This window comes from Myodes glareolus, chromosome 9, assembly GCF_982192425.1.
Source record: "Myodes glareolus chromosome 9, mMyoGla1.1, whole genome shotgun sequence".
Classification (NCBI taxonomy): Eukaryota; Metazoa; Chordata; class Mammalia; order Rodentia; family Cricetidae; genus Myodes; species Myodes glareolus.
The window spans coordinates 22,454,059-22,477,811 of NC_142034.1; the positions used below are offsets into that span (position 1 = coordinate 22,454,059).

The 23,753-nt window shown below is 48.0% G+C and overlaps 1 protein-coding gene across 1 annotated transcript; it reads left to right on the forward strand.

Annotated features, from left to right (window-relative positions):
* The first annotated feature begins 2,450 nt into the window (after window positions 1-2,450).
* Window positions 2,451-8,615, forward strand: Krt9 (keratin 9). Its single transcript, XM_085694364.2, has 8 exons — window positions 2,451-3,122; window positions 4,185-4,267; window positions 4,398-4,554; window positions 4,818-4,979; window positions 5,727-5,852; window positions 5,958-6,181; window positions 6,526-7,025; window positions 8,301-8,615. The coding sequence occupies exons 1-8, from the start codon at window positions 2,451-2,453 to the stop codon at window positions 8,318-8,320; spliced, it is 1,944 nt and encodes a 647-aa protein (XP_085550490.2). The 3' UTR covers window positions 8,321-8,615.
* Window positions 8,616-23,753: the final 15,138 nt, after the last annotated feature.

The following is a 23,753-nucleotide window of genomic DNA, read 5'->3' on the forward strand; positions in this document are numbered from 1 at the left end:
GCTCTACCCAGAAGCATCTCTCAAATGCTACTCTTTACATGCCTACCACCCAGAGACCCTCTTCCAGACCCTTGCTAGGAAGAGCCTTGAACCCCTCAACCACACCTCCAAGGCTTCAGGCCCTTGTCGACCCTCGTGGACTTTCTTTTTATTTTCAGTTTTCTTCCAGCCCTGGGCATCCATCTAAAATGACCGTTCTTTCTCTTCCATCCTGTTTTATTGGGATCTTACTTTGACCAGGCATGGGGTCTGCACACTGGGGAATGTACAAGATGAGCAGGTACAGGCTTCGAGAAGCCCCTGGTGATGTCAGGGAGGGGAGGAATTTTTGCTGCAGTGGGGTGGTGCTGCTAGTGGTAGAGGGCCCAAGATACAAGGTGGGAGCTCAGAACTGGACAAAGGACGGACTAAGGGGGAGTTCAGAGGGGGAGCGCTCAGGAGGAGGAGGTACACAGGTTTGCCAGCAGTGAGGAGGAGTTTCCTGACTAGAGAAGCTATGAACGAACATTTCAGTGGGAAAGGAATGGCAAGAGTTTGAGGGTCATTCAGGTAGCATCACATAGGGAGAAACAGGGCAATGATCCAAAGACTGGGAACTGGCCTTGAATACCAGGAGCATGGATCTTGTCCTAAGAGTGCAGAGAAATCAGAGGAGACACATGTTAGAAGGATCATCTCAGGGGCAGCTCAAGAGGTCGAGGGGTCTGACAAGATGGCTCGGGGTCAAAGGCATTTGCTGCACAAACCTGGAGGGCTGAGCTTGAACTTCAGGACCGGAGTGAGTGTGAAGGAGAACCCACTCCATAGTCATCTCCCGTCTTTACTTGTGTGCCATGGCAGGTACACCTCCCCCATCAGAACACACACATTGATTTAAAGATTTTAAAAAAGGTCAAGGGGCATGAGAGGAGCAAGAAGGGCTGTTTGAAGCTGACCTCTCAGGGCTGAGGAAGGGCAGCGGTGTGGGAGGATTGAAACAGTTGAATGATCAGAAGCAGTCTGGTCTTCCTTGAGCCTTTCTCATCCCTCCTTTCCTGGGATGGGTAAGTCATGTTTTGGAGGAGAGAGCAGAGGCTCAACATGAAAAAGCAAGTCAAGGAGCAGGGTCTGGACTGTGCCCTGGTGATCTGGCAGCAGGACCCATAGCCTCTTTACAAGCTCTTTTGGCACTGGTGACCAGAATAAGCATGAGGTTCTATCAGGAGTAAGGAAGAGTCACATCCTGGTATCCTGCCACTCCTGGGCTGAGAGTAAGGCAGGCACCCAACTAAGGGAAAGTCTATACTCACAGCGGGGCTCTGCAAAAGAATCAGAGGCTAGGGAGATGGCTCAGGGTGCAAGGTGCTTGTCATGCTAGGACAAGACCCGAGTTTGATTGCCAGAACCTATGTAGAGAGCTGGACATAGCAGTGTAATCCTACATAATGCACTGTAATACCAGTACTGGGGAGGCAGAGAGAAGGATCCCTGGGGCTTGGTGGCTTTGATGAACCAGTGAGCTCCAGGGTTAGTGAGAGACCCTGCCTCCAAAAATAAGGTGGGAGACGACAACTCTGGCTTTCATATGTGTAGATACACATGTGTACACACATACGTCTCCCCCCGCCCCCAGACACACGAGGTCAGACAGGACAGGCCCATTATACTCCTACAGTAAAGTCACCCAGCAATAACAGCACTGTGTTTATTGGATTTTCTGTCTTCTCATAGTCTTCCATGTGAATGCTCCATGCTGTTCTGGAACCCTGGAGGATGCACAGCTGTGCACCCACCTCCATCTTTTGGCCGCAGCACCATCTCAGCCAACAGACATGTCCTAAGAGCAGAGCCCTGTTTCTCCTGCCAGCCTAAAGGATGCTGACAATTGGGTTTCCCATCTGATAGGGGCTTTGCTAGGGCAGGTATTAGCTGTCTGCTCATCCTGGCAGCTCCCTGTGACCAGGGTCTGTACTCTTCCTAGCCTTCACAGTAACTTCTGTACCACGGTCGCAGCTCAACCCACGGTGATGACCGCCAGGTATGGGCAGAGTAAGTTTAGACAGTGACAATCAACCGTGAGTTTTGAGCTTAGAAACTGAGAGGGCTAAGTCTTAGACCTGTTGTCAAGGTCAGCCAGACTCCAGACTGTAGGATATAGGTCACCCCCTCAGCAATAGGGCTGATTTATAGTGCCCTTGACAGCCTAATATCATCAAATTACCCCACACAATGGAGAGAGGCTGGGCTGCTGACGGGCAGTCACCAAGGGACGCAGAGCCTGGGGCTTCCCTGCTGCTCCCATACCCTAGACCTTCTCTGAGTCTATTGGTGGGGGGGAAGCTGGCACAGAGTGAGGGCACACCCAGGCGTGCCACCTTTAGCAGGGGCTATAAGTAGGCAGCTCCAGGGATGGCTCAATACCCAGCAACCTCGAGACCGCTTCCTGCCTACGTTCTCTGGCAGGCAGCATCATGAGTTGCAGACAGATCTCCTCATCGTTCTGGAGTCGCAGCAGCAGCGGTGGCTGCGGAGGTGGAGGAAGCAAAGGGGGCAGCGGAGGCAGCATGCGGTCTTCGTTCAGTCGCTCCTCCAGGGCTGGTGGAGGAGGGGGCCGCTTTAGCTCTTCCAGTGGCTTTGGTGGCGGTGGCCTTTCGGCCTATGGCAGTGGAGGTGGTGGCAGTTTTGGCTCCAGCTATGGCGGAGGATCTGGAGGGGGCTTTAGTACAGGGAGTTCCTGCAGTATGTTTGGGGGAGGTTCTAAGGGCTTTGGTGGTGGCTTTGGTGGTGGTTCTGGAGGTGGCTTCGGTGGTGGTTCTGGAGGTGGCTTCAGTGGTGGTTCCGGAGGTGGCTTTGGTGGTGGCTTCGGTGGTGGCTCTGGAGGTGGCTTCGGTGGTGGCTCTGGAGGTGGCTTTGGTGGTGGTTCTGGAGGTGGTGAAGGTGGTATTCTGAATACCAATGAGAAGGCCGTCATGCAGAACCTCAATTCCCGCCTGGCCTCCTACATGGATAAAGTACAGGAACTGGAGGAGGCCAACACCTCCCTAGAGAAACAGATCCAGGAATGGTATTCAAAGAAGGGGTCCAGAATCTTCCAGAAGGACTACTCTCATTTCTACGACACTATCGAAGATCTGAAGGACAGGGTATGTACACAGATCAAATCTCTGTTTCTCCTTCCTTCCCTCCCTTTCTCAACCTCTCTCACGAAAAGGTAAGAAGCTAGAGTCCAAGCAAAGCCATGCCAGGGAATCAGTCACCATTTAGAAGCTACACTTTCATTGCAAGCAAACTTGTGCTTGGTTGCTAAGCTCTTAGGGGCTTGGACTTGGATTTGAACTCTGGTATTTCATTTGGAGTTTGGACAGAGCAGGGAGGAAGTTTGGACTAACCGAGACTGGGACAGGATTGGAGCTTTCTTTGACCTGGTTTTGAGTCAGCCTTATCTTCCATTTCCTTTATCTTGGGCTCTGAGGAGTCCTTCTTAATCTTTTCTTGTCCTTAGGTCTCAGGTATGTGGGCTGGTTGATCAGTGATGGAGAAAATCACTGCTTGTGAGAATGCTATCATCCATCCTTCCATCCATCCATCCATCCATCCATCCATCCATCCATCCATCCGTCCATCCAAACATTTGCACACCCACTTCTTCATCCACTAACTTAAATGGGTGGCTACCCTCTGTGTTGCACTGAGCAGCCACAGTGGTAGCCTACGTTCAGTCTCCTCCCTACAGGAGTCCACGGTTGGGTTCCTTACTGCTCTCATTCAGCCTTCCTGCTTTTTCATCCCCGTATTTCTGAACAGGCTCTTTTTCCAGCTGCAGATCTCTTTCTTCCATCTACTCGCATCCAACATACTTCCTGGTTTCCCAGGATGGCCAAAGCCACCTTTTCCACTTCATGACTCTTTTGGGATAAATTGGACTCTGTGGTCAATGGTGATGGTGGGTTCCTTGGGATTTGTCCTAGGCCCTACACTGCCTTTGCAGAAGATCTTCAAATATTTGCTGAATGATTCAAGCCCACACTGGGCACATTTGTGAAAGATTGTGTGGGTGCCATGCAATACACAAGCTGATGGACCCCTTGCTTTCTGAACACCTTGGATGGGATTATCCCCTCTGCTGGCTATATCTAGCCTCTTCCTCCCCTTGAAGCTGGTCATATCAAGGGAGCATGGTTTATTCATGCAACCTTCTCTTTCAGATTGTGGATCTCACAACGAGGAACAACAAAGCACTCCTGGACATGGACAACACTCGCATGACCATGGATGACTTCAGAGTTAAGTGAGTCGTGTTCTCTTCCTTCTCCCTTTACTGTTGCTCCCTCTCCCTCACCCCTAATTTGCAGAGCTCTGGAGGTCCCAGTAGGATCTGGTACCCTCTTGATCATTCTCTACCCATGGCTGACCTGCAGGTTTGAGATGGAGCAGACCCTGCGGCAGGGGGTGGAGGCTGATATTAATGGCCTGCAGAAGGTGTTGGATAGTCTGAAGATGGAGAAATCTGACCTGGAGATACAGATTGATACTCTGGATGAGGAGCTGAAGGCCGTTAAGAAGAACCACCGGGAGGTAGGTTGCTGTGGCTTAGTGGGTACAGAGAGGAGCAGAAGGGTGGAGCTAGCAGGGGGGTGCTGTGGAGCACTGACTGAGAGCTCTCTCTTCTTCACTCTAGAAGGGGACACTCCCATCTCTCCCCAGAGTGGCCTGAAGTGTCAGAAGTGCTCTGATTTCACAACGGGGTTCTTTTGCATTCTGAGAGGATTTGTGGGAGAGGGCTGGAAGATGGCAGGGCAGAGCCCACTACAACCTCATGTCCTCTTCTTCCCTGGCAGGAGATGAAGCAGCTGACGGGTCAGAATGATGGAGATGTTAGTGTGGAGATAGATGTTGCCCCAAGCACGGATCTCACTCAGATCCTCAATGATATGCGTGAGGAGTACGAGCAGCTCATTTCGAAGAACCGCCAGGACATTGAGCAGCACTATGAGTCCAAGGTGAGCGGACTGGGCTGCCCTTTCGGTGTTCTGACCTTCCTTCCAGGTGTCCTTCCGTGCTTCCTTCCCCCTTTCCCATTCCTCCATCCTTCTACCTCTTCATCTCTCAGTATAGCTCACCCTATCTATCTATCTATCTATCTATCTATCTATCTATCTATCTATCTATCTATCTATCTATCTATCTACCTGTCAATCAATTATCTATCATCTATCTATCTATCTATCTATCTATCCTCTATCTATCTATCTATCTATCTATCTATCTATCTATCTATCTATCTATCATCAATCCTCCAATGAATGCCACACATCTTTCTTCATTTGCCACACACAGGTGCAACTGTGGAGTGGTTGTCCAGAGCATGTGCATCTCACTGTAATCCTATGCAATGGAAGACTATAGAGACATATAGCATCTTCTGCAGTACACTGAGTTCCATGCCTGCTCCCTTCCTCCCCAGGTCTCTAAAGCTTGGCACAGAGCCTGGTAGATAAAGGCATGCCATTCTGCATGCGTGCAAGGAAATAAGATTAGTAAGGTGGCTGTGGGACAAAGTATGAAAGACCTTGAAACCTTGCTGAGAAGGTGTATGATGTCTAGAGAATTGGACAACCTGGCTGGTGGGAGCCAGAATTCACTGGCTTGTCCTTGGTGCGGTCTCAGCCTTGGTTTTAAAGGTGAAGATCCTGGTGAGCAAGGCACAGTGTTTCCCACCTGTTCCCAACTGAGCCTTTGGTTTGCAGATGACCCAGATTGAACAAGAAGTGACAAACAGTGGCCAGGAGATGGAGAGCAACATGAAGGAAGTGTCTCAGCTCCAGCACAGCATCCAGGAGTTGGAGATCGAGCTGCAGACTCAGCTTAGCACGGTTGGTAGTCCTGCTCCAGGTTCACTGCCAGGGCTGGGCACGGGATGGCTTTACACAATCCCCAGGTTTGGAACATCCCTCCTAAAGTCTCCTCCTGCTCCCTAGAAATCGGCCTTGGAGAATGCTTTGGAAGACACAAAGAACCGTTACTGTGGCCAGCTCCAGCAGATCCAGGAACAGATCAGTCAGGTGGAGGCCCAGCTCGCTGAGGTCAGGGCCGAAACCGAGTGTCAGAACCAGGAATACGGCATTCTGCTAGGCATCAAGACACGGCTGGAAAAAGAGATTGAGACTTACCGCAACCTTCTTGAAGGCGGCCAGCAAGACTTGTAGGTTCTGGGGAGTCTGTGGACTCTACAGTGTGGAATCTTGTAGAAGTCCTTAGACTTCTGACACCATTTCTAGCCTCCTTAATAGAAGCTGCCTGATAAGTTCTTGCATGCAAGGGTCTGATTGAGGATGCCATCCCAAGTGTGTGTGTTTGGGGGGAACACTCAGGGCTTTTGAGTGTTGGAAAGGAGAATGATAACAATGAGAGAAAGGGGACAACTTCTGCTCCAGGAGGGGAGGGTACTCTTTCCTCTCAGCTGGGATGTGTCAGTTCACACTTGAGTCTTGATTTTGTCCAGGTTCATCCTTGCATATGTACCTGTGTGTTTTTCTTTATCCTCAGTGAATCTTCTGGAGCTGGACAAATTGGCTTCGGACGTGGCAAAGGAGGACAAAGAGGAAGTGGGGGCAGCTATGGGGGAGGAAGTGGAGGCGGCCATGGTGGAGGAAGTGGGGGCGGCCATGGTGGAGGAAGTGGAGGCAGTTATGGAGGAGGAAGTGGGGGCAGCCATGGTGGCAAAAGTGGAGGTAGTCATGGAGGAGGAAGTGGGGGCAGCCATGGGGGAGGAAGTGGAGGCAGCCATGGTGGAGGAAGTGGAGGCAGTTATGGAGGAGGAAGTGGGGGCAGCCATGGTGGCAAAAGTGGAGGCAGCCATGGAGGAGGAAGTGGGGGCGGCCATGGAGGAGGGAGTGGAGGCAGCTATGGTGGAAAAAGTGGGGGCAGCCATGGAGGAGGAAGCAGTTCTGGGGGAGGCAGTGGAGGCGGCCACGGTGGAGGAGACAGAAGGCCCTCTCAGTCCCAGAGTTCCTCCAAATCTGCTGACTGTGACGAAGATTCACCAGGTAAGCAGTTAACTGAATTCAGTTTTGTGCACCTAGGCAACTATCCTTTTGTGTGTGTGTGTGTGTGTGTGTGTGTGTGTGTGTGTGTGTGCGTGTGTGTATTTTTGGACTTCTATAGAGAAACTGTATGTCTGAACAGAAATGGACTTTAGGAAAGTCTCTAGTGAACTAGTATAGAACCTTACTTGCTTCTTAATCGACCATTGGATGAAATTAAATCTGCACATGGCCCGAGCCTCAGTAATTAGAGGAGACGGGTTGAGAATTGTACACTGTCACGTGCATTTCTGCTGAAGCCTATAGATAGATAGGCTTTGCTTATGGAAAATGAGGTTCGGAATGAGCAAGTTGTTTCCTCATAACCATGTAATTTCCAAATGATGGGTGCAGCACTGTGGGGTTCCATGACCAGTGCCTTCAGTCAGCGTTAGGACTGGGAGAGCTGGATCAGAGACAACACACGGGAAAAGGGGTCTTAGTCAGGGGTCAATTAGTACAACCAGTCATGGCACAGCTGTTGAAGGGAGCAGATCACTGGTGTCATCACCTGCCTCTAAGGAGGACTCATGCAGGTGAGGTGGTCTCTAGGCCATGGAGTCCAAGTTGAATTTAATGCAGTAAAATTCAATATCTGGGTTGGTTGCTGCTTTTGTGGAGGACTTGAGTTCCATTCCCGGTATCCGTGGTGGTTTGCAACCATCCAGAACTCCAGTTCCAGGGGATCCCATGGTCTTTCTTTTCTGATTTCTGAGAGCACCAGGCACACAGATGCTACATATACATACACAGAGGCAAAATACCCTTGTAAATAAACAAATAAAACCGCTAAGCTTCAAACTATGGTTTCATCTTCAAAAAAAAAAATTTAATATGATGTTATAGTAAATGTCTGGATATCAACAAGGCAGTGTATGGCTCAGAGAAGCCTTTTGGCATCAGGGATCCTATGTGCTTTGCATGTCTAGCTGCTGTGCAGGGACATGGACATACATCAAGGGATGAGGTTGGGGTTATCTTTGCCTGAGCAGTTGAAGAATTTCCTGACAAGGCTGTGGGATGGTGAAGGGGGTCAATCCATGGACTCTCCACCCTCAGAGTTGCTGCAGGAGAGATTGGGAATTGGATGGGGTCACAGGCTGGTTGATTTCAGTTTCTCCATCTCAGGGGTTCCCCAGCTCTGTGAGAGCCAGGCTTCTTGATCTTAGTTTCTCCATCTTTCTTTAGGTCCCCACCCAAAGTCTCCCATCTTACTATCTCCTTTCCACCCTTCCGTAGGCTTCCTGATGCGGTACTAGAGCCCTGGTCAACTTTCCCCACCCAGCCCCAGCTGAGACTGCCCCAGGAGGGCAGAACCCACAAGAAGCATGCTTTCTGTATCCTGACTTCAAGACTAGCCGGCCACAAGCCGGGGTCCCTGTCTGGAACTGAATGGGGATGGCATTGTGCCTCTGGATATCTATTATTGGCTGTATCCCTTGCTGGGGAGGCTTCATGGCTGGGGAGAACTTGATTCTTCCGTGTGTCCTGGGGGTGCCCCCCCACCCTTCCTTATCCTGACTTCCTAATAAAGTTCTCCTATTGCAAATTAAACTTGGATTCTGATGTGTTTGTCCTCTGAGAGTAAGTGGCGTGATGTTTTGATCTCGGATGTGAACTTGATTGAATTGAGAATCTCCTGGGAGGTAGTAATGATTGTTTGGGTGTCTGTGTGTCTCCAGAGATAATTAAACTAAGGGGATGAAGAACCATAATACGGGTGACAGCATCCTGTAGGACAAGCCCACGGACAGAATGAAAAGAAGGGAGATGGCCAACTAGCACGTTCAGTCTGTCTGCTCCCTACCACAACTTTGTGCCAGGATCTGAACTATCACACGCTCCCTAAACCTTTCCCCATTTTATGTTTTCTTTTCTTTGTTTTTACTAAAGATTCGTTGGTTATTTTTATTTATGTGCATGCCGTGCCTACATGAGTGTGTGTGTCACATGCCTGCAGGGGCCTGTGGAGGTCAGAGGGTGTCAGATCCTCTGGAACTGGACTTGATGTGGGTGCTGAGAACCGAATCTCGGCCGACTGCAAGAGTGGTAGATGCTCTTAGCCACTGAGCCATCTCTCCAACCCCCTTTTCATGTTGTCCTCCTCCTGGAGACTGGACCTGCTTTGCTCAGGCTAAACAAGCACTCTACTGCTGAGCTACATGCCCAGATCTCTGAAGCCAAGACAGGTCTTGAACTTGTGACCTTCCTTCTTCAGCCTCCCGGGCAGCTGAGATTTATAGGCTTAGGGAGATTGACCTTAAGTTCTTTATGTTAAGCATTAAGTCACAGGAATAAAATAAAGTAATGTAAATAGCATCTCAAGGGGTCAGGGAGAACTAACTGAATTGATTTTTGAAAAGAGTTAGTTAACTTTTCCATCAATTCACTTGTGTTAGGAACAAAGCAACTCACAGCCAGGTGGTGGTGGCGCACGCCTTTAATCCCAGCACTTGGGAGGCAGAGGCAGGCAGATCTCTGTGAGATGGAGCCCAGCCTGGTCTACAGAGCTAGTTCCAGGATAGCTAGGGCTGTTACACAGATAAACTTTGTCTCAAAAAACCAACCAACCAACAAACAAACAAATAAATAAAAACATAAAAAAGCAACTCACAACGAAGTTCCTTGAACGGCCATTTGTTTGCCTTCTAGTTTTGCAGTTGGTGATTTAGATGGAGAAGTTCTGTTTTCTTTCAGGCGTCTGTCTAGCTGCAAGGCAGCTGGGTGGTTTAGTCTCTGGGACGGCCTGGGAGCTGGCTGGCTGGTGAGGATGAATGGGTGATTCTCAGCTTCCAGCCAGCTACCTGGAGTCAGTGTCCCAAGGCACCTGGCAGTTATGTGAGGTCCTTTGAGAATCAGTCACTTTGGCTGAGTGGTACTGGCCAAAGCAAGACACAACTTAATCTAGATTTGAGAGCAGGGCCAACAGACTCCTCGCGAGACCAAGAACTGAAAAGTCACATGATGAAAGACAAGAGTAAATAGAGGGCAATGATGGAGACCATTTTGGGCGCGCAATCTACTGTGCTGTATTACGAGGCCACATGTAACTGCAGAGCGAAAAAGGACAAAAATAGTGTGGTTTGTGCAAGAGAGGAGCTCACGAATGGTGAAATATAGGCATAAACAAGGTGCTCCAAGGGAGAGTGAAGAATATCCCACGAGAGTCCTCAGGGACTCTGGGTCTGATGGTCAAAACTCCTTCACAGGCTAAGGACAAGTCTTCAGGGACTGCGGCTGCGTATCAAGTCACCCGCAATGGTTTGGCTTTGAAATGTCTCCCAAAAACTTTTGGGTTGAAGGCCATCCCCAGATAACCTTACTGTGGGGAGGTGGTGGAAGCTTAGAACAGTGGTTCTCAACCTCCCTGATGCCCCAACAGTTCCTCATGTTGCGGTGACCCCAGCCTTAAAATTACTTTCATTGTTACTTCATGACTCTAAGTTTGCTACTGTTGTGACTCATAATGCAAATATCTGATTTGTAGGCTATTTGATATGTGACCCCCACGGGGGAGGTCATGACCCATAGCTGGAGAATCACTGCTTTAGAAGATGTGGTGTGCCAGAAGGAAGCCAGGTCATTGAGTGCTTGTCTTTGAAGGGGATATTGGTACCCTAATCTCTCTTCTTGCTTTCTGACCACTTGAGGTGAGCAGTGGCCTCCGCTACGCTCTTGTCATGGTTTACTGTCTACAGACCCACAAGGGTCTGGGGCCAAGCTGCTGGAGCTCAGCATCACTGAGCCAAAGCGAGTCTGTTCTTTGAAACTGTCTCAGGTCCTTTGCCGCTGGGGTGGGAACTAATGCAATGTATCAAAGCCTAAGGGTGTGTCCAGTCTTTAAAAAAATGGTTACGTGTCCATGTGTATGCGCGTAGGCTTTAGAGTGAATGTGCATGTGAGGCCAGTGGACAACCTTGGATGTCATCTCTAGGAACACCATCCACCTGCTCTGAGACTGGTAGCTGGCCACTCACGCAGTAGGCTAGAATGTATGGCCCGCAAGCCCCAGGGCAAAGGAAGTGGAGGGAGGCCTGAGTGGATGTATGTTGCTTACATGGGCATGACCACGTCAAGGATCCTCATCTCAGACCTAGAGGGAGATGGCAAAGCCTCTCTCTCCCTGCTTTCCCAGAGGCTCTGAGGGGAATGGCAAAGCCTTCTCTTCTGATCCAGGTGAAGATGCTGATAGTGTTTCCAGAAAATGTCCACTGTGATGTTCTCCTCCCAGATATTTGCAGCCCGAAGTCTGCTCCCCTACAGACAGTACTCCTGCTGAGATGAGCTAAACCTCTCTCCTTGCTCCAGTGGTACACCAGAAATCTTGCCTCCTTTTTCTGTCTGAGTATAATTACCCCACTTCCCTCAGCTGATGCAATAACCCTGCCTCCCCACTCAAATCTTCATAATAAACTCACTGAGCTTCTTAGGTGCTGAGGTTTCTCTAGCTGAGATTTCAGTCTGTCTGACCAGCTCTTCTGTGTGTTCGTGTGTCTGTCTTTCTCTGTTCTTCATTGCCTTGATGACGCAGTCGGGCCTGTCAGAGATCTAGCTATCTATACCTCTCCAGCGCTGGGATTACAAGTGTGGGCCTCCATGCCAAGCTGGAGACAGAATTCTCCATGAAGCATGCTCCTCATGCTTCGGAGGCAAAGATTTCATTGACTGAACTAATTCCCTAGTCTAGTGCTCAACCCTTTGATAATTATGAACTGACTTTGTCATCTATAAAGTTCATGCTAGAGAATCAAGCAATTTAGTTACAAAGAAAAGACATTGCCAAAATTTTCTCTTGTTTTAAGGAAGTTTGCTATTTTGTTTTGAGTAATATTCATTACTATCCTAGGGTACATGTGATCTCATGGGTTACAAGTTGGACATACCTAGCCAAGGCTTAAGACAATATATGGCCCAAGAATTAGCAGTCTTGGCAGGGCTTAGCAAGGATAGCTCCTGCCGGCTCCCTTTGTGTCTCTGTGACTCGAAGGCTCCTTGGTGGGTCTCTGTCCCCGTGATGATTCCCCATGGGATCCCTCTGGTGGAGGGGTAGCTTCAGGACATCTATGCTCCTTTCGTGGTGGCTAGAAGATCTGAAGACTTACCTTAAGGCAGAGAGAAGCTGCTTCACTTCAACGAATGTCAGAAAGAATTTTTAAAAGTTTCATACCGCAAATTATGACTTCTATGACCTCTCAGGAAAAAATGGCTTATGTGTTTATTAATGGTGCGTGCGTGTGTGTGTGTGTGTGTGTGTGTGTGTGTGTGTGTGTGTGTGTGGTGTGCATGGGCGCATGTGTCTCAGTGTCTGCGTGGAGGTCAACTGGATCAGTTCTCTCCTTCTACCATGCGAAGGGATAGACCTCAGGTGTGTGTGCTGCTACAGTACGTGTATGGAGGTCAGAGAACAACTCGGAAGAGTTGGTTCTGTTTACTACATGGGTCCCAGGAATCAAACTCAGGTGGTCAGGATTGGAAACAAGCATCTTTGCCCATTGAGCCATATTGTTGGCCCTGGATCATGAGATTTCAATGGTGGCTGAAGATCAATGTGGTGAGAAAGATGGAGGAGCTCCTACTGAAGGCCCTTATCAGAAAGTGACTTTTGTCAGGTAGAGGTGACACAAGTCTTTAATCCCAGCACTCGGGAGGTAGAGGCAGGTGGATCTCTGTGAGTTCGAGGCCAGCCTGGTCTGTAGAGTGAGTTCCAGGACAGCCAGGACTGTTACACAGAAAAACCCTCTCTCAAAAAACCAAAAAAGAAAGAAAATAACTTTCAGCCCCTTAGCTGCAATGAACTGATATCTTCCAAGACCAAGAAAGCATTTGGAAGCAGACTTTACATCAGTCTCCAGGTGAGAACTCGCCTTGATTTTGGCCTTTTGCTACCCTGCAGAATCTAGTCACACCTGTAGTTCTGCTGAGTTCTAATTAGACTTCCGTTAAGCTCTGGAGTTGGCAGGATTTGGTAGGATAAAAGACAAATACAGACCTCATGATGGTCAGTGTTTTGACAATGTGACAGACTCTGAACCCATTTGGGAGATGGGCCTCTGGGGATGGGGATACCCATGGATCTTGATTGTGTTAGCTGAGGTGGTGTGGTGGATTGAATGAGAATGTCCTCCATAGACCTGGGTGTTTGAACAATTGGTCCCAGTTGATGGCTGTCTAGGGGGGTTAGGGAACTGTCAGGAGGTGGAGCCTTGGTGAAGTGTGAGAGTTCATAGCCTGGCCCAACCTCTGGTTTGTTCTCTCTGCTGCCACTCTCCCTCTGAAGATGTGTTCTCTCAGCTTCCTGATCCAGCCTCCCCTTGCCCTATGGGCTCTCCCTCTGGAACGTTACACTCAGATAAACCCCCGCTTCCACAGACTGTTTTTAGTCACAGTGTTTTATCCCAGCAACAGAAAGTAGCTAATAGAGATGGGAAGACTCACCCTCTGTGGGTGGTGTTATTCCATGGGCAGGGAATCCTGGGCTGTGTGAAAGGAGAACTGTGGAGGTTTGAATAAGAACGGCCCCCATGCTTGGTCATCAGGGAGTGGCACTACTTGAGAAGGATTAGATGTGGCATTGTTTGAGTAGGTGTGGCCTTGTTGGAGGAAGTGTGTTATTGGTAGTGGACTTTGATATTTCAAAAGCTCATGCTATTTCAAAAGCGCTCTCTCTCTCTCTCTCTCTCTCTCTCTCTCTCTCTCTCTCTCTCTGTGCCTATGGATTAGGATGTAGCTCTTAGCTACTGCTCCAGAGCTTGCTGGCATGAGGCCATGTTTCCCACCTTGATGACCGTGGACTAAACCTCTGAAACTGCAAGCCCTAATTAATGAGATGCTTTCTTTTGTAAGAGTTGCCATGGTCCTTCCTGATGTCTCTTCACAGCAACAGAACAGCGACTGAGACCAGAGCTAAGCATCAACTTGTATTCGGTCCTCTGTTTCCTGATTGTGCATGTCATGTGGCCAGCTGTTTCAAGCTGCCTTGACTTCTCTGCCAAGATGGACTGTACCTTCTTGAACCGTGAGCGAAAATGATCTCCCCCCTCTCGCTTTTATCAGAGTATTCTATCAGAAGAAGAGGAAAGGAAATGAAGCCGGCCCATTTCTGGGATTCCTACCCAGACCCCACCCTGTATAGGAAATATACGAAGACACAAACTGACCGAGGTATGCCTTTATCCCATGGAAGGAGAGATTGTCCAACTTGCCGAAGGCTGGGTCAGATTCCTGGGGGAGGGGCTAGTGGAGGGGACAGGGCATTCATGGGTACAGAAGATCTCGGGATCTCTGCAGATGGGAGGAGAGTGCTATCTGTACAAGGTGACACCTAACAAGCTTGAGTAGGGACTTTGGGGTCCCTCTCTAGTGCTCCACCTCAGCTTCTAATGATGTCCCATGTCCTTTTCTGTGTATTTCTTTTCCTTCCTTTTTTCCATAGGGTCTCAGGTAGCCTAGGCTGGCCTTCAACTTGCTCCAAGCTGAGGGTGATCTTGAACTTCGGATCCTTCTGCCTTCACTTCCAAAATGCTGGGCTTATAGGCATATGCCATCACATCCAGCTGCCTATGTATTTTTCACAGCCAGAATCTGGATTAGCAGTTCTCAACCTATGGGTTGATACCTCTTTGAGGGGTCGGATAACCCTTTTTGATCCTCTGATATCCTGCATATCAGATATTTACATTATGATTTATAACAGTAACAAAATTACAGTAATAAAGTAGCAACGGAATAATTTTATGATTGGGGGTCCCCACATATGAGGATCTGTGGTTAAGTGTCGCAGCATTAGGAAAGTTGAAAACCACTGGTCTGAATGGTGTCTTCTAGGCTCTCATTGCTGGGAATGAGAGAACAGGGTTCTGTGTGAAAATTTCACTCAATGTCCCCGTTTCCCTCAGTACTCAGAGCCCTCCCTCTTTATGATCACAAGGGTTCTCCGGATTTTTGTCATTTAGCTGAGTGACCATTTAGAACTCCTCTCACACTCCCATCTGGAAGCTGATCTTCTAGTCTCCATGTTTCTGTACTGATCAATTCGGCTTGGCCAAAAATCCATCCCCAAAGCCAGCCTTCGCACTCTGCTCGTAGTACTTCCCGAAGGGCGTCTTGAAGTTCCCGTGTTGTGCAAGCCTTCTTCCCTAGACTTGAACTTTGAAGTTGGTCTCCTCCTCCAGGCATATAGGATCTGGCATAGTTAGGATTTCCCAGACAATCCAGGGTGGATCTTGGGAATAATTTGGAGCTTGGGGTACTGTGAGTCAATTAATTTCCCTAAGACTGGGAAATGTTCCAGACAGTGCTCTCAATTTGTGGCCTCATCTTTCCTAATCCGGGGACTAACTTTTTTTCATCCTGCACTTGGAACTGAATTTAGGGTCCCAAAAATGCCAGGCAAGCACTCGACCACGGAGATGTCTTTCTGCCTTTTTACTTTTTAAAACTAGAGGCAAGATTTTGCTGATTTGAGCAGGCTGGCCTTGAATTTGCAATCCCCTCTGCCTCAGCTTCCTGAGTAGCTGGGATTACAGGTTTGTGCCAACCAGGCCTGGCTTGGTTTAAATTTTCTCTACGAGAAAGTTGTGGCTCAAACATTAACTGATGTGACTTAGGAAATTCAAAGTTGAGTTTATTAGCTACTGCAGCTTTGTAACTACAAGAAACAAGCAAATATTACGTATTTATTTATTTGTTTATGTATGCATGCATGCATGCATGTATGCATGTATATATGTATTGTGTGTACGCATGTTGCCATGGTACATGTGTGGAAGTCAGAGGGTAACTTGTGGGAGTTAGTTCTCCCCTCCTACCGTGTGAGTTCCAGGGATTGAACTTAGGTCATTGGATTTGGCTGCAGGTGTCTTTACCTGCTGAACCATCTCAAGAAATCAAAATTTCTGGACTAATTGTGGAAGGCATGTGCTCCTCTGCTCATAAAGCCAGTTGCACAGGTCATTAAGTGCATGACTTCTCTAGGATCTGCAGATGTAGTCAGGAGGAACCAGCCAGCACCTACTTTACTAGCATTCAGGGACTTAGAGAGTCCTGCGTTTTAATCCCAGCAGCATTCTCACTGCCTTAAGAGACATCAAAACAACCCGACTCTCATGCTATTCACTCAACAGTTCTGCTTTTCTGGGGCAGGCCGGTGGTCGGGCAGTGTCTCATGTAACTGAGGTTGACTCAGTCTCCCCAAGTAGACAAGCGTGACCTTGAACTTCTGATCCTCCTGCCACCACCTCCCAAGTGCTTGAGATTGTGGGTGTGTATCAACATGATAGTTTATATGGTGTTGAGAGGATCAAACCCAGGGTCTCATGTACGCTAGGCAAACACTCTATCAACTGAACTATGTACCCAATCCTCACGCAACAATTTTCAGTAGATAGATATTTATTAAGATCTTTCAGGTGCCTCCATTCTCAGTGCTGTGAAGACGTCACTGATTGGCTGAAAGAAGCAAATAGTCTGCCACTATAAAAATTGTATTATAGGTAAGGGAGGGGAAACAATACTTGCAGTAAATAAAAATAATACAATTGTTTTGTGAGATAATTTACTATTGGCATAAAATAGTTATATGTGGGTGCTTTTGTCTCTTTTTTATTTGGCCAAGTCATTCAGTATAAGAATCAACAAATATTTAGTGTATGCCTTTGTTTTAACCAATGTTGTTTTCATTTAATATTCAGAAATGCAAAAAATGTGACTTTTTAAAGTACCAATTCAATAATTGTACTATTTACTTATTTATTCATTGTTTTTTTCAAGACAGGGTTTCACTGTGTAGCCCCAGTTGTCTGGAACTTACTCCAGTAGACCAGGCTGACCTTGAACTCACAGAAATCCAACTGCCTCTGCTTCCCTGAGTGCTGGGCTTAAAGGCGTGTGCTACCACTGCCCGGCTCTGTTTATTTTTTAAAACATTGTTTGTAACCTAGAAAGAGGAAGCCAGTGCAGTAAAAAGGCAGCTCCTCCATCTGTATAATGTATATCTACACACACACACACACACATACAAATACACACATGTATATGTGAATGATTTATATCATCTATATCTACATACACATATATTAATACACACATATATGTGAATGATCTGTATCATCTCTATCTACATACACATATATAAACACACACATATATGTGAATGTATGTATTTGAAGTGTTAGGTGCATATAGAAGAGGGCAGTGGGAAGGGGCCGGGTGTACTGTGATACAAATCTGGTAAATCCAGTGGCCAAGACCAGACTCATTGAGAAGGTGGAGACTAAGTGAGACCTAGAGTTGGGTAGACAGGTATGTGGTCATGCACATACCTTAGGTGAGGAAGCCCTAAGGTGAGGATGTATCTGATGTGCTCAAGGGAAGACTAACACTGTCCCAGGAGCCAGAGCAGTGTAAGAGAGAAACTCAGTGGAGGCTGATGAGGTCAGAGTGGGAGAAATCATACTCAGCCTTGGAGAGTTGTCTAGGGAACTTGGACTTTCCTCTCAGGGAACCTCAGAACACACAGACAAAGGCAGATAGGTCTGAGATGTGAGGAGAGGCGCCTGCCTGGGAGGGTGCTGCTTGTACGGGGACCTTCAGGAGAGCTTCCCAGCCAGGAGCAGCCACATCAGCTTCTACGTGATCAGGGAACACATGCTCACCATGGGAAAACAAAGGGATGTTGAGGTCTTTATGGCAGCCGGTGTTGATGAGTATGACTAACATGCTTGACTCCGAGCAGAGGAGTGACATGCCAGTTGAGAGACTGGGACAGAGATGATCTGGAGAACAGTAATCGAGGGGGGGGGGGACTGGGTATGGTTAGATTATGGACATGATCTGAAGGCAGAAGCCATCATCACGATTTCTCGAAAGAACTGCACGGTGTCAAATAGGAGGGGACCAAGGATACCTGGGAGTCTTAGAGCAGCTGTGGTCTTTGGGGGAAGGAAGATTTAGGGTGGAGGACGCTGGTGTGGAAAATGGGGAGCCAGTTTTGGATGTGAGGAACATCGCCTGTTAGACACCTGAGCCCAGGTTCTGAAGACTCTTTCTTCATCAGCCACACCTCTCCCTGAATTCTGTACCCATTGGGGTTTTCCCTTGCGAGGCCAGGAGCCACACCCTGAATCGAGGTCACTAAGTGACATTAGGTGAGTCCTAGAGCCTTCAGGAAGGATTCCCAGAGAACAGGGCTGGAAGGCAGCAGTCCCCAGGAAGCCAGCAGCAGGCATGGATTTGGTAGTGTCCCCGCTGCATGCCATCCCTGAGCCTCTGGCATTACCACTGCGGAAGCTGGGCATCTGTCTCACAATCGCTCCTGCCAGAACAGATTGCACTGGGTACCTCCTTCTCTAGGACCTTAGGACCTGGCTTGCAGGCTTATGCAGTGGGTTGGACCTGGAGAGTCTGGCCATGAGCCTGTGCTCTGTCTAGAAGGCTAATTGATGGCTTCCATCTTGGGGAGGTGCAAACTTTAGATGAAGGTTCCTTTTGGACAAGTTGTATGACCAAGACTAAGAACAATTATCTGTAGGAGGACGGGGCAGGGGCTGACATTTATTGAGTACCTACTATGTGCATGACGTACAGGGCACTGTGCTAAGCACAGCACACATGCCCCCTCATTGGGTCCTCACAGAAACCTCATAATATTGGTCATATTTTCTTTCAGTATGATTCATCTATCGTGGACGTGTATATGACCCGTGACCTTGCACAGATTATGTTTTAGGCTCTGGGTCTGCCAGTGCCAGAGGGAGGGTGGGTGACTGATTGAACTGAGGAATGAGGATCACAGCTAGATTGCTGAAAACCCTCGGGACTCCCTGTTATTCTCCTGTTATTCTGACACCCATAAATCTTCAGGGCTTTGATCTCTGAGTCTCCTCCCTTTGGCCTCTCCTACTTGTTAAGGCTGCGGCTGGCTCAGCGAGCTCTCATAGCCTCAGGCTCTGATGCTCTCTCCAAATCTCATGCCCAAACAAGAATGATGGCACATGCCCGAGATCCCAGTGCCCAGAAGCTAGAGACTGAAGGAAGTTCAAGGATGTCTTCTGCTATGTCTGAGTCCAGCCTGGGATACTGGAGACCCTGTCTCAAAACAAAACAAAACAATGACAATGACAACAGCAACAGCAACAAAACTTTTTGTTTTGTTTTTGCCTGTCAGCGTTAGAAAGAGAATCATACCCTGAATAGGTGACTTCTCCTTCCTCCTAAACTCACAGCCTGCGCTGGAGGCAGCTGCGTGGTTAGTGGGTGCTGAATCCCCTAGCAGGTGCCTTTGGAGGTGGAGGGGATGGGTTGTGAGATGGGACAGGCTCACCCATCTCAGTCACAGTGGTCAGGAAGGCTTCCCGCCAACTCCACAACAGGTGGGCAATGCTGTCATTTACTGATAAGGTTCAGAGGAGGCAGAAAGCTATTTACCCAAGTCACTCACAGTCAGGTTGACATAGCTCCAAATGCACCCTCCTAGCATGAATTATTTGGTCTTTTAACACTTTTTAAACTCTTTCTAAGATCAGCTTTATGGCGTTGATGGGGAACAGGCCTGGAGGGCTGATGAAGAACCAGACCAGGCTTCTTAGTACTAATGAATAGAGAGTAGAGAGGGGTTAGGGAAAGAGAGATAAGGGGTGGTCTGGAGAGGGTGGGAGGGCAGGCTGGAGAGCCTGAACTCTTCTGAACATCCGGAAGGCACAGACAAGCCTATGCCATCTCTACACTCTTCTTTGTTTTTGTCTGTGGTGGAGGGTAAGAATTAGCTAAGAATTGCTCACTGTCTGTGGTGGTCTGAAAGAAAATGGCTCCTCAAGGGAGCGGCCCTATTAGGAGGTATGGCCTTGTAAGAGTAGGTATGGTCTTGTTGGAGGAAGTGTGTCATTGTGGAGGGGGGCTTTGGGGTCTCATATATGCTCAAGCCATGCCTAGTGAGACAGACCATTTCCTGTTGCCTGTGAGTCAAGATGTAAGAACTCTCAGCTCCTTCTCTAGCACCAGGTCTGCCTACACGCTGCCTTGCTTCCCCCTATAAAAATAATGGACCTCTGAACCATAAGTGAGTCACCCCAATGAAATGTTCTCCTTCATAAGAGGCGCTGTGGTCATGGTGTCTCTTCGCAGCAATAGAAATCCTAAGACACCGTCTGTGTAACTGCAGCCATCTTTGCTGTGGACCACCCTAGCGGAGGATGGCTGTGGCCAGCACACAAACGGTCTCTGTTCTGATGTAGGGAATCAGCATCAGAGCTGGGAGCACTGCCTGTCATCCTTCCAACACTGCTTTCTCCGAGGCACCCCAGGGCTGGCGGTGTCAAGAGCCTCAACAGCTCCCTGTGCATGTGCATCCCACCCCATCCCTGGGAGCCCCCTGCAGCTAAGCACTGTGCTTCATTTGGGTTCCCCTCACCACCAGGAGTGTGGTGCATTGATGACAACTGTGGTCATCGCTATTGTGGCCAGTGTCCTTTACCTTCGCCCCAGCCGCCTCACCACTGCAGCGGCACCTCTTCTCTCTAGGACTGAAAGTTTATTGATGTCACTGCCTTTGCTTTCCACAACAACCGACTTCACAGCCAGCCCAGGATCTGGTTTGATCTGCCTCCCAGGCCCACCCAAGTTCGGCTCATTCAAAAACAACCACAGGGTGCCTCCTGGGTACAGAAGTAGATGCCGCCCTCTGAACAGGAACTAGCTGGAAATTTTCTTTTGGGGAAGTAGACAACCATCATGGGAAATGAGGAATCCTTTTCCCAGCCATTTCTCATCTCTGGGCTTCGGATTCCTTGCCAGAGATTCTCAGTGTTTATGGAACAGAATGGAGACAGATGGAGAAACAAGGGCACTGGGGTGGGCTGTCCTCGCTGACTTTCTGAACCACGGAAAATCCATGGTGCTGCCCAATTCTTTATTGAGACAGGGTCTCTCACTGGCCTGGAATTCACCAAGTTTACTGGATTGTGTGCCGCTGCCCCTGGTCTAGCGTCTCCTCCTCTTCCTCCTCCTCTTCCTCCTTTGTCATCCTCTTCCTCCTCCTCTTCTACCTCCTCCTCTTCTTCTCCCTCACCCCCTTCTTTCAGTGTGGGTACTGAGGGTTGAGCTCAGGTCCTTGTATAATCAAAGCAAAGATTTTACCAACTGAGTTATTCCCCCAGTTTACACATACAGTAGCCTGGAATGATCTCTTCTATCTCAGCTATCACAAGCCCCCACCACTCTCAGGACTTTTCTGTCTTTCTCAGACACAAATGTGAATAAAACTAAGTTCTGCCACTCCCCCAGCCCCTGCAACATGACTTAACAAGTATTGGAATTTTCCAAAGGTGCTTCCACCAGGTCTAATAGAAACCTTGGGTGAATACCAAGAAAACTAAGGAAATTTAAAACCCATAGCAAATAGTCATGTCTAACATGTAAACAATGACTGGAGGAGGAGGCAGCAGAAGAATCCCTTTCATGGCGGTCTGAGCCCCTTCCTGCATTTCTTGGCCTGTGGATTTTTTTGGTGTCGATTCTATTGGTGTTAATAATAAGAAATATCTCTGAGGGCTGAGGAGGTGGCTAAGAGCACCCACTTCTCTTGCAGAGGACCCAGGGTCAGTTCCTAGCGCTTACCTGGGTGTAACTCCAGTTCCAGGAATCCGAGGCCCTTGTCTGACATCCATGGGTCCTGCACTGGGGTGTACATAAATGCTCTCTCTCTCTCTCTCTCTCTCTCTCTCTCTCTCTCTCTCTCTCTCACACACACACACACACACACACCGCTTGCTCTCTCTCTCTCTCTCTCTCTCTCTCTCTCACACACACACACACACACACACACACCGCTTGCTCTCTCTCTCTCTCTCTCTCTCTCTCTCTCACACACACACACACACACACACACACACACACACTGCTCTCTTTCTCTCACACACACTTTGTCTCACACACACACTTTATCACATACACACTTTGTCACACACACACACATCAATAAAAAAGAGTCTTAAAAAACTGAACAGAGTGAGATCTTTTAAAATTAGAAGTCTGGGTAGGAGTATGGTTATTGTTTCTATTTAAATTCAGTAAGGCATCTGTTTAGCAACAACTTTTTCTTTTTCATCTTTTTAAGACAAGGTCTCACTGTGAGGCCCTGGCTGGTCTGGAACTCACTCTGTAGACCAGACTGACCTGGAACTCATAGAGATCCACCTGCCTCTGCCTCCTGAGGGCTGGGACTAAAGCTGTGCCCCACCACGCCCAGCTCACGGAGGCATCAATCACCGTACCCTTGGGCTTTGTGGCTGGCCATCATTTTCCTCCTCCTTTATTAGCTCCTCAGAAACTTGGACGCTTAAATTTGTATACAGTCTTGTGTTTTGCTTACTGTGAAATGCAAATATTTTAAGGGATACTTAGATTATAAATGTAAAATCATTTCTCATCAAAAAGTAAAATAACCGGGGGCTAGGGAGATGACTCATTGAAGGCGACAGCATATCCAAACCAGTGAGCTCCATAAAGGCTCCCTCTAGCAAGACATCTCTTTCATTGCTCTCCTCTCTATCCCTCCCCCAAATTGGTCTTCTTGATCCCTCATGTTCCATTCCCATCCCCTCCCTTCTACCGCCCCTCCCAGTTTACCCAGGAGATCTGAACTATTTTCCTTCCTTGGGTCCTCCATGTGTGTTTCTCTTAGGGTATCACTTTTTACCTAGCTTCTCTTGGATTGTGGATTTTAGCTTGGTTATTCTTTGCTTTACATCTAATATCCACCTATGAGTGAGTACATACTGTGTTTGCCTTTCTGGGCCTGGGTTACCTCACTCAGATTGTTTTTTTTTTTTTTCTAGTTCCATCCATTTGCCTGCAAATTTCAAGATGTCATTGTTTTTTTTTCCTGCTGACTAATATTCCATTGTGTAAATGTACCACACTTTCTTTATCCATTCTTTGGTTGATGGGCATCTAGGTTGTTTCCAGGTTCTAGCTATTACAAATAATGCTGCAATGAACATAGTAGAGCAAATATCCTTGTGATATGATTGTGCATCATTTGGGTATATGCCCAAGAGTGGTATTGCCAAGTCTTGAGGTAGATTGATTGCCAATTTTCTGAGAAACTGCCACACTAATTTCCAAAGTGGCTGTACAAGTTTCCAGTCCCACCAGCAATGGAGGAGTGTTCCCTTACTCTGCATCCTCTCCAGCATAAGTTATTAGTGTTTTTGATCTTGGCCACTCTGACAAGTGTAAGATGGTGTTTCAGGGTCATTTTGATTTGCATTTTCCTGATGATTAAGGATGTTGAGCAATTCCTTATGTCTTTCAGCTGTTTGAGAATTCCGTTGAGAATTCTCTGTTTAGATTGGTACCCCATTTTTAAAATTGTATTATTTGGTATTTTGGTGTCTAGTTTCTTGAGTGTTTTGCATATATTGGAGATCATCCCTCTGTCAGATGTGGGGTTGGTGAAGAATGGGAAAAACAGAAGATTTTCCCATTCTGTAGGCTGCCATTTTGTCTTACTGACCATACCTTTTGCTTTACAGAAGCTTCTCAGTTCCAGGAAGTTCCATTTATTGATTGCTGCTCTCAGAGTCTGCATTACTGGTGTTATATTTAGGAAGTAGTCTTCTGTGCCAATGCATTCAAGGCTACTTTTCACTTTCTCTCCTTTCAGGTTCAGTGTAACTGGATTTATGTTGAGGTCTT

Coding starts and splice junctions, on each gene's coding strand:
- Krt9 (XM_085694364.2), top strand. CDS start 2,451: ATGAGTTGCAGACAGATCTCCTCATCGTTCTGGAGTCGCAGCAGCAGC. Junction 4,268..4,397: donor ATGGATGACTTCAGAGTTAA/GTGAGTCGTGTT, acceptor GCTGACCTGCAG/GTTTGAGATGGAGCAGACCC. Junction 6,182..6,525: donor GAAGGCGGCCAGCAAGACTT/GTAGGTTCTGGG, acceptor CTTTATCCTCAG/TGAATCTTCTGGAGCTGGAC.